The sequence below is a fragment of the Oncorhynchus keta genome, chromosome 35 (assembly GCF_023373465.1).
Source record: "Oncorhynchus keta strain PuntledgeMale-10-30-2019 chromosome 35, Oket_V2, whole genome shotgun sequence".
Taxonomy (NCBI): Eukaryota; Metazoa; Chordata; class Actinopteri; order Salmoniformes; family Salmonidae; genus Oncorhynchus; species Oncorhynchus keta.
Genome location: NC_068455.1, coordinates 5071633 through 5082714, shown reverse-complemented (window position 1 = coordinate 5082714; position 11082 = coordinate 5071633). Strand labels below are relative to the sequence as shown.

Here is an 11082-nt window from a genome sequence, read left to right as displayed (position 1 = left end):
TAATGGTGGAGGCCTGGGTACTGGTCTATTTAATGGTGGAGGCCTGGGTACTGGTCTATTTGATGGTGGTAGACTGGGTACTGGTCTATTTGATGGTGGTAGACTGGGTACTGGTCTATTTGATGGTGGAGGCCTGGGTACTGGTCTATTTAATGGTGGAGGCCTGGGTACTGGTCTATTTAATGGTGGAGGCCTGGGTACTGGTCTATTTGATGGTGGTAGACTGGGTACTGGTCTATTTGATGGTGGAGGACTGGGTACTGGTCTATTTGATGGTGGTAGACTGGGTACTGGTCTATTTAATGGTGGAGGCCTGGGTACTGGTCTATTTAATGGTGGTAGACTGGGTATTGGTCTATTTGATGGTGGAGGACTGGGTACTGGTCTATTTGATGGTGGTAGACTGGGTACTGGTCTATTTGATGGTGGTAGACTGGGTACTGGTCTATTTGATGGTGGAGGACTGGGTACTGGTCTATTTGATGGTGGTAGACTGGGTACTGGTCTATTTGATGGTGGAGGCCTGGGTACTGGTCTATTTAATGGTGGAGGCCTGGGTACTGGTCTATTTAATGGTGGTAGACTGGGTATTGGTCTATTTGATGGTGGTAGACTGGGTGCTGGTCTATTTGATGGTGGTAGACTGGGTACTGGTCTATTTAATGGTGGTAGACTGGGTACTGGTCTATTTGATGGTGGAGGACTGGGTACTGGTCTATTTGATGGTGGTAGACTGGGTACTGGTCTATTTGATGGTGGTAGACTGGGTACTGGTCTATTTGATGGTGGAGGCCTGGGTACTGGTCTATTTGATGGTGGTAGACTGGGTACTGGTCTATTTGATGGTGGTAGACTGGGTACTGGTCTATTTGATGGTGGTAGACTGGGTACTGGTCTATTTGATGGTGGTAGACTGGGTACTGGTCTATTTAATGGTAGTAGACTGGGTGCTGGTCTATTTAATGGTGGAGGACTGGGTACTGGTCTATTTAATGGTGGAGGCCTGGGTACTGGTCTATTTAATGGTGGAGGCCTGGGTACTGGTCTATTTAATGGTGGAGGCCTGGGTACTGGTCTATTTAATGGTGGAGGCCTGGGTACTGGTCTATTTAATGGTGGAGGACTGGGTGCTGGTCTATTTGATGGTGGTAGACTGGGTACTGGTCTATTTGATGGTGGTAGACTGGGTACTGGTCTATTTAATGGTGGAGGACTGGGTACTGGTCTATTTGATGGTGGTAGACTGGGTACTGGTCTATTTAATGGTGGAGGCCTGGGTACTGGTCTATTTAATGGTGGAGGCCTGGGTACTGGTCTATTTAATGGTGGAGGACTGGGTACTGGTCTATTTAATGGTGGAGGCCTGGGTACTGGTCTATTTAATGGTGGAGGCCTGGGTACTGGTCTATTTAATGGTGGAAGCCTGGGTACTGGTCTATTTAATGGTGGTAGACTGGGTACTGGTCTATTTGATGGTGGTAGACTGGGTACTGGTCTATTTGATGGTGGTAGACTGGGTACTGCTCTATTTAATGGTGGAGGCCTGGGTACTGGTCTATTTAATGGTGGAGGCCTGGGTACTGGTCTATTTAATGGTGGAGGACTGGGTGATTTTAGGGTACTTGACATTGTTCAGTTAGTAGTCAGACCAAGGGATGCATTATAATGAACTCTGAACTGAGGGACCAGTAACATGGAGTGTAGACCAACAGACAGTCGTCGGTAGATGTTCAGACTCATAGCTTTGTCTGGATCACCTAGTGTCTGTCTGTGAAGAGGGACTTAGTTATTTGCATTTGGGTCAAACAAAACAGCAGTTGTGATGTAATGACTTTAGGTTTTTTTTTCTTTTTTTTTTTTCGATTTGCTTTTAATTTATCTTCTGTCGTTTTATCAATGTTATAAAATCTCAGCAATAAGCATGTTCATTTTGTGAGCTCTGGTGTTCCGTGTCTACCCACACGAGAGTTATCCATTATATTGACCAGGTGGTTGAGTGGCATCTCTAACAATTGAAAGAGATGCCACTCAATGCCCCTATTCGATCAAATAAACCACACGTTGAAAATAAGCCTTATATATTTTTTGTTGTTGTTGTTTTAAGCCAAATTTAACACTCATTAACCTCTGTACAAAATCTCCTGGTTTAGTGAGTGAAACATTTTTATACGAAACACCACCTGCTGGAGAAGACAGATTTTGGGCCCAGTTATTCCCTCTCTCTTCTCTTCTTCTGTGGTTGTGGAGGTGGTTGTGCGTGCAGTACCTTCAGCTGCAGACAGGTTTTTTTTTTTATTCACGAGATTTCACGGAACCAAACTAAGTCTGTTCTAAAGGGATATTCTCCCTACTGGTTCTTAGTGAAATAGTAATGTAATAATAAATAATAATATCTCTTGAAGCTTCTTGGTTCTAGTCGAAAGGTGTGTGTGTGTGTGTGTGTGTGTGTGTGTGTGTGTGTGTGTGTGTGTGTGTGTGTGTGTGTGTGTGTGTGTGAGAGAGTTGAGGGGCATCAGGGGTTAGCAGTAGACATCATGCTTCGGGTCATGTGATCATTCCATAAGGAGTCTGACATTTTTCCATCTGTTGATAGTGAAAAGTTCAATCTGTTGCAAAACTGTGTTTTTATGATTTATTTAAATAAATAAAAATGAATGGGTGTCAATGTGTCCCGACTCTGACTGTTTGGTCACCTGTCCTGGCCAGATCAAACCCACCCCTGAGCTATCCCACAACTGGCCACGCAGGGCTCTCCAGAGGGTGGTGAGGTCTGCCCAACGCATCACCGGGGGCAAACTACCTGCCCTCCAGGACACCTACAGCACCCGATGTCACAGGAAGGCCAAAAATATCATCAAGGACATCAACCACAGAGCCACTGCCTGTTCACCCCGCTATCATCCAAAAGGCGAGGTCAGTACAGGTGCATCAAGGCTGGGACCGAGAGACTGAAAAACAGCTTCTATCTCAGGGCCATCAGACTGTTAAACAGCCACCACTAACACAGAGAGGCTAAATAGCCATCCACTAGCGGGCTACCACCCGGTTACTAAACCTTACGTGCTGACCGTACCGCTCGTCCGCCATCGTGCACAGGTTGATTTAGTCCACCCACACCAGGCGTGACCAGTACATGCGGGTTGCTTTGGTCCACCCACACCAGACGCGACCAGGACACCCATGTTGATTTAGTCCACCCACACCAGACGCGACCAGGACACCCTTGATTTAGTCCACCCACACCAGACGCGACCAGGACACCCTTGATTTAGTCCACCCACACCAGACGCGACCAGGACACCCTTGATTTAGTCCACCCACACCAGACGCGACCAGGACACCCTTGATTTGGTCCACCCACACCAGACGCGACCAGGACACCCAGGTTGATTTAGTCCACCAGGACACCAGACCAGACGACCAGGACACCCTTGATTTAGTCCACCCACACCCTTGATTTAGTCCACCCACACCAGACGCGACCAGGACACCCTTGATTTAGTCCACCCACACCAGACGCGACCAGGACACCCTTGATTTAGTCCACCCACACCAGACGCGACCAGGACACCCTTGATTTAGTCCACCCACACCAGACGCGACCAGGACACCCTTGATTTAGTCCACCTACAACAGACGCGACCAGGACACCCTTGATTTAGTCCACCCACACCAGACGCGACCAGGACACCCTTGATTTAGTCCACCTACAACAGACGTGACCAGGACATGCGGGTTGATTTGGTCCACCCACACCAGACGCGACCAGGACACGCAGGTTGATTTGGTCCACCCACACCAGACGCGACCAGGACACGCGGGTTGATTTGGTCCACCCACACCAGACGCGACCAGGACACGCAGGTTGATTTGGTCCACCCACACCAGACGCGACCAGGACACGCGGGTTGATTTGGTCCACCCACACCAGACGCGACCAGGACACCCTTGATTTAGTCCACCCACACCAGACGCGACCAGGACACCCTTGATTTAGTCCACCTACAACAGACGTGACCAGGACACGCAGGTTGATTTGGTCCACCCACACCAGACGCGACCAGGACACGCGGGTTGATTTGGTCCACCCACACCAGACGCGACCAGGACACGCAGGTTGATTTGGTCCACCCACACCAGACGTGACCAGGACACGCAGGTTGATTTGGTCCACCCACACCAGACGTGACCAGGACACGCAGGTTGATTTGGTCCACCCACACCAGACGTGACCAGGACACGCAGGTTGATTTGGTCCACCCACACCAGACGTGACCAGGACACCCATGTTGAAAGGCAGGCCCTACCTATGTGTTCTGGTGCCATAAATGTTAAGAAATTTGAAATTGTTTATACTTTTGACTTTTCATACTGAAGTATATTTTAAACCAAATGCTTTTAGACTTTTACTCAAGTAGAATATTACTGGGTGACTTTTACTTGAGTCATTTTCTATTAAGGTATCTTTACTTTTACTCAAGTATGACAGTTGGGTACTTTCTCCACCGCTGTCATTAAGCCTACGGTATGTACAGTTGTGGCCAAAAGTTTGATGCTTCAGTGTCTTTAGATGTTTTTGTCAGATGTTACTATGGAATACTGAAGTATAATTACAAGCATTTCATAAGTGTCAAAGGCTTTTATTGACAATTACATGAAGTTGATGCAGAGTCCATATTTGCAGTGTTGACCCTCTTTTTCAAGAACTCTGCAATCCGCCCTGGCATGCTGTCAATTAACTTCTGGGCCACATTCTGACTGATGGCAGCCCATTCAATTAACTTCTGGGCCACATCCTGACTGATGGCAGCCCATTCAATTAACTTCTGGGCCACATCCTGACTGATGGCAGCCCATTCAATTAACTTCTGGGCCACATCCTGACTGATGGCAGCCCATTCAATTAACTTCTGGGCCACATCCTGACTGATGGCAGCCCATTCAATTAACTTCTGGGCCACATCCTGACTGATGGCAGCCCATTCAATTAACTTCTGGGCCACATCCTGACTGATGGCAGCCCATTCTTGCATAATCAATTCTTGGAGTTTGTCAGAATTTGTGGATTTTTGTTTACCCGCATCTTTAAGAATTGACAACAAGTTGTCAATGGTTTTAAGGTCGGGGGAGTTTCCTGACCATGGACCCAAAATATCAATGTTTTGTTCCCCGAGCCACTTAGTTACCACTTTTGCCTTGTGTCGAAGGTGCTCCATCATGCTGGAAAAGGCATTGTTCGTCACCAAACTGTTCCTGGATGGTTGAGAGAAGTTGCTCTCGGAGGATGTGTTGGTACCATTCTTTATTCATGGCTGTGTTCTTAGGCAAAATTGTGAGTGAGCCCACTCCCTTGGCTGAGAAGCAACCCCACACGTGAATGGTCTCAGGGATGCTTTACTGTTGGCATGACACAGGACCGATGGTAGCGCTCACCTTGTCTTCTCCAGACAAGCTTTTATCCGGATGCCCCAAACAATCGGAAAGGGGATTCATCAGAGAAAATGACTTTACCCCAGTCCTCAGCAGTCCAAGCCCTGTACCTTTTGCAGAATATCAGTCTGTCCCTGATGTTTTTCCTGGAGAGAAGTGACTTCTTTGCTGCTCTTCTTGACACCAGGCCATCCTCCAAAAGCCTTCACCTCACTGTGTGTGCAGATGCACTCACACCTGCCTGCTGCCATTCCTGAGCAGCTCTGTACTAGTGGTGCCCCGATCCCACAGCTGAATAAACTTTAGGAGACGGTCCTGGCGCTTGCTGGACATTCTTGGACGCCCTGAAGTCTTCTTCACAACAATTGAACCGCTCTCCTTTAAGTTCTTGATGATCTGATAAATGGTTGATTTAGGTGCAATCTTACTGGCAGCAATATCCTTGCCTTTTAAGCCATTTTTGTGCAAAGCAATGATGACGGCACGTGTTTCCTTGCAGGTAACCATGGTTGACAGAGGAAGAACAATGATTCCAAGCACAACCCTCCTTTTGAAGCTTCCAGTCTGTTATTCAAACTCAATCAGCATGACAGAGTGATCTCCAGCCTTGTCCTCATCAACATCATCAAATCCCCATAGCGGTCATATAGGATGGCTGCAGAGACATATAGATTTGAACACCCTGTCCATTAAAACACACACACTAAATATGCATACATGCTATAACCATTCAGATGTATACATCTTTAACACCACAGTAAGTTTACCCATAGCATATCGCAATCTCCATTTTACTATGTAACATGCTCTTTGCTAGAAAGTAGAGTGTGCGTGTTCTTGTCAAGCATCAGTTTACACTCCTACGAGCCCTGGTCAACATTAGAATAGTGCCATTTGGGATACATGCCTGCCCTACTTTGTTCTCTACAGGAAGCTGCTCAGAGAGAGAGAGAGAGATAGATGACAGGGATGTATTGACCTAGCAACAGATTTACTAAAACTAATTTCTAAAGCCTCTGCCGCTCTCTCTCACTCTCTGCCTCTCTCTCTCTCTCCTGCCCTCTCTCTCCTGCCCTACCCCACTCTCTCTCCTGCCCCCCCTCTCTCTCTCCTGCCCTGTCTCTCTCTCCTGCCCTACCCCACTCTCTCTCTCTCTCTCCTGCCCTCACTCTCTCTCTCTCCTGCCCTCCCCCACTCTCTCTCTCTCTCCTGCCCTCACTCTCTCTCTCCTGCCCTCACTCTCTCTCTCCTGCCCTCACTCTCTCTCCTGCCCTCACTCTCTCTCCTGCCCTCACTCTCTCTCTCCTGCCCTCACTCTCTCTCTCCTGCCCTCACTCTCTCTCCTCTCCTGCCCTCACTCTCTCTCCTGCCCTCCCCCACTCTCTCTCTCTCCTGCCCTCCCCCACTCTCTCTCTCTCCTGCCCTCCCCCACTCTCTCTCTCTCCTGCCCTCTCTCTCTCTCTCTCTCTTGCCCTCCCCCACTCTCTCTCCTGCCCTCCCTCACCCTTCTCTCTTCATCCTCTCTGCCCCTCCTCTCTGTCCAGTAGTCTGCCTCCAGCTGATGCTGATGTATTGGCAGCTTGATCATTCCACCCCGCTGAGTTTGGTATCAGGATGTGTGTGTTACTTTGTCTGTGAGTGTGTGTCGTGTCCACAACTGTGTGTGTTTGTGTGTGTGTGTGTGTTATTGGGTGTGTGTGTGTGTGTGTACTTCCTAATTCCTCATTTCTATTTTTGTTCCATTGATATTTTGTCCAACTCCACGCCCCTCTGTGGAAGGGTTAGGAGGGTTAGCGATGTTCTCCTCGTCCTCCAAACCCTCTCTCTTCTCCTACTGGACATCCATGGATCAGACAGACTCTGAAGTGCTGGACATTAGCACCAAGGTGCAGCTGCATGGGGTGCTCTGGAAGAGGCCCTTCGGACGGTCCTCCGCCAAGTGGTCCCGCAGGTAGGGCATTATCACCTGTCTAGTTAATTCTACCTAGCAGCAGGTAGGGCCTGCCTAGTTAATTCTACCTAGCAGCAGGTAGGGCCTGCCTAGTTATTTCTACCTAGCAGTAGGTATGGCCTGCCTAGTTATTTCTACCTAGCAGTAGGTATGGCCTGCCTAGTTATTTCTACCTAGCAGTAGGTAGGGCCTGCCTAGTTATTTCTACCTAGCAGTAGGTAGGGCCTGCCTAGTTATTTCTACCTAGCAGTAGGTAGGGCCTGCCTAGTTATTTCTACCTAGCAGTAGGTATGGCCTGCCTAGTTATTTCTACCTAGCAGTAGGTAGGGCCTGACATGGTGACACAAGTACTGGCAGTGTATATAGAAGGGGGGAATGACAATGTTAACTTTGGTTTACAGATGAACAACTTCAATCGTGTACAAAAAAAAGGCATTTTAGACAACAGCATAGTCCCTGAGGTTAAAAAACACGAATATATCTTGATTAGATAAGTGTTCATCCCCCTCGATAGATGTTAGATTCACCTTTGGCAGCGACAACCACCGCTGTGGGTCTTTCTGGGTAAATCTCTAAGAACATTGCACACCTTGATGGTACAATATTTGCAAATGATTCTTAAAAAAATTCTTCAAACTCTTGTCAAATTTGGTTGTTGATTATTGCTAGACAGCCATTTGTTTCCCAGTGTCTGTTGGAAAGCAGACTGAACTGGGTTTTCCCTTAGGATTTGGCCTGTGCATTTTCATCCCCGAAAAACTCTTAACATGATGCAGCCACCACCACCATGCTTGAAAATATGAAGAGTGGTATTTAGTCATTTGTTTTTGTTTGATTTGCCCCAAACATAACACTTTGTATTCAGGACATAATGTTCAATCAGGTTAGTATTGTGGAGTAACTACAATATGTAATGTTCAATCAGGTTAGTATTGTGGAGTAACTACAATATGTGGAGTATTGTGGAGTAACTACAATATGTGGAGTATTGTGGAGTAACTACAATATGTAATGTTCAATCAGGTTAGTATTGTGGAGTAACTACAATATGTGGAGTATTGTGGAGTAACTACAATATGTGGAGTATTGTTGAGTAACTACAATATGTGGAGTATTGTGGAGTAACTACAATATGTGGAGTATTGTGGAGTAACTACAATATGTAATGTTCAATCAGGTTAGTATTGTGGAGTAACTACAATATGTGGAGTATTGTGGAGTAACTACAATATGTGGAGTATTGTTGAGTAACTACAATATGTGGAGTATTGTTGAGTAACTACAATATGTTATGTTCAATCAGGTTAGTGTTGTTGAGTAACTACAATATGTGGAGTATTGTGGAGTAACTACAATATGTGGAGTATTGTTGAGTAACTACAATATGTGGAGTATTGTTGAGTAACTACAATATGTAATGTTCAATCAGGTTAGTATTGTGGAGTAACTACAATATGTGGAGTATTGTTGAGTAACTACAATATGTAATGTTCAATCAGGTTAGTATTGTTGAGTAACTACAATATGTGGAGTATTGTTGAGTAACTACAATATGTGGAGTATTGTTGAGTAACTACAATATGTAATGTTCAATCAGGTTAGTATTGTGGAGTAACTACAATATGTGGAGTATTGTTGAGTAACTACAATATGTGGAGTATTGTTGAGTAACTACAATATGTGGAGTATTGTGGAGTAACTACAATATGTAATGTTCAATCAGGTTAGTATTGTGGAGTAACTACAATATGTGGAGTATTGTGGAGTAACTACAATATGTGGAGTATTGTTGAGTAACTACAATATGTGGAGTATTGTTGAGTAACTACAATATGTGGAGTATTGTTGAGTAACTACAATATGTAATGTTCAATCAGGTTAGTGTTGTTGAGTAACTACAATATGTGGAGTATTGTGGAGTAACTACAATATCTGATGTTCAATCAGGTTAGTGTTGTGGAGTAACTACAATATGTGGAGTATTGTTGAGTAACTACAATATGTAATGTTCAATCAGGTTAGTATTGTGGAGTAACTACAATATGTGGAGTATTGTTGAGTAACTACAATATGTGGAGTATTGTTGAGTAACTACAATATGTAATGTTCAATCAGGTTAGTATTGTGGAGTAACTACAATATGTGGAGTATTGTTGAGTAACTACAATATGTGGAGTATTGTTGAGTAACTACAATATGTAATGTTCAATCAGGTTAGTATTGTGGAGTAACTGCAATATGTGGAGTATTGTTGAGTAACTACAATATGTGGAGTATTGTTGAGTAACTACAATATGTAATGTTCAATCAGGTTAGTATTGTGGAGTAACTACAATATGTGGAGTATTGTGGAGTAACTACAATATGTGGAGTATTGTTGAGTAACTACAATATGTAATGTTCAATCAGGTTAGTGTTGTGGAGTAACTACAATATGTGGAGTATTGTTGAGTAACTACAATATGGTTCCATTTCCTCTCTGACAACTGGGCTGCTGTGGGATCGGGTCTCTTCCAAGTTCAGTACTGTCTTCGTCCCCCCAAATAGAATAATCTGTTGTGCTCTACTTCTGCCATGATAAAAGCTCACAGTCAAACCCTTGGCTCAGATCCATCATGATTTTCCCGCACTACATTAAGTGCTATCTATGATCAACAATCGGAACAACCGAGTCCTGTTTGTCCTTGGATCCCCACGTACCACTTAGCCTTACACAGAATAGCACTATCGCATCAATAAAACATTCCACGCCGTATCGGCATTAAACAAAGACATCATAGCTAATGTGCAGATACTGCTTTCCCTTCAGAAAGTATTCACACCCCTCGACTTTTTACACATTTTGTTTGGATCAAATGTAGATTTGTATTTTTTTTTTCATCACTGGTCTACCCACAATAACCCATAATGTCAAAGTTGAAATTCTGTTTTATCAAATATTTTACAAATTAATAAAAAATGAAAAGCTGAAATGTCTTGATTCAATCAGTATTCATACCCTTTGTTATGTCAAGCCTAAATAAGTTCAGGAGTAAAAATGTGCTTAACTAGTCACGTAATAAGTTACATGGACTCACTCTGTGTGCAATAATGGTGTTTAACATGATTTTTGAATGACTACCTCATCTCTGTAACCCACATTTACAATTATCTGTAAGATCCCTCAGTTTATTAAAAATGTAAAACAGAATTATATGGGCATTATATGGTGATCAGGCTGGTTCCACCAGGCTGGGTTATACCCTGGACATTATATGGTGATCAGGCTGGTTCCACCAGGCTGGGTTATACCCTGGACATTATATGGTGATCAGGCTGGTTCCACCAGGCTGGGTTATACCCTGGACATTATATGGTGATCAGGCTGGTTCCATCAGGCTAGGTTATACCCTGGACATTATATGGTGATCAGGCTGGTTCCCACCAGGCTAGGTTATACCCTGGACATTATATGGTGATCAGGCTGGTTCCATCAGGCTAGGTTATATCCTGGACATTATATGGTGATCAGGCTGGTTCCACCAGGCTAGGTTATACCCTGGACATTATATGGTGATCAGGCTGGTTCCACCAGGCTGGTTATACCCTGGACATTATATGGTGATCAGGCCTGGTTCCATCAGGCTAGGTTATACCCTGGACATTATATGGTGATCAGGCTGGTTCTACCAGGCTAGGTTATACCCTGGACATTATATGGT

General features: G+C 45.0%; 1 protein-coding gene across 1 annotated transcript in view; it reads left to right on the top strand.

Moving 5' to 3' along the window:
* The first annotated feature begins 3719 nt into the window (after window positions 1-3719).
* The window catches only part of LOC127915622 (pleckstrin homology domain-containing family D member 1-like), a 38368-nt gene continuing 31005 nt past the window's right edge, over window positions 3720-11082 (top strand). The window contains 2 exon segments of the mRNA XM_052495842.1: window positions 3720-3907; window positions 4031-7381. Coding sequence (XP_052351802.1) covers window positions 7227-7381 — 155 coding nt within the window. The 5' untranslated portion in view covers window positions 3720-3907; window positions 4031-7226.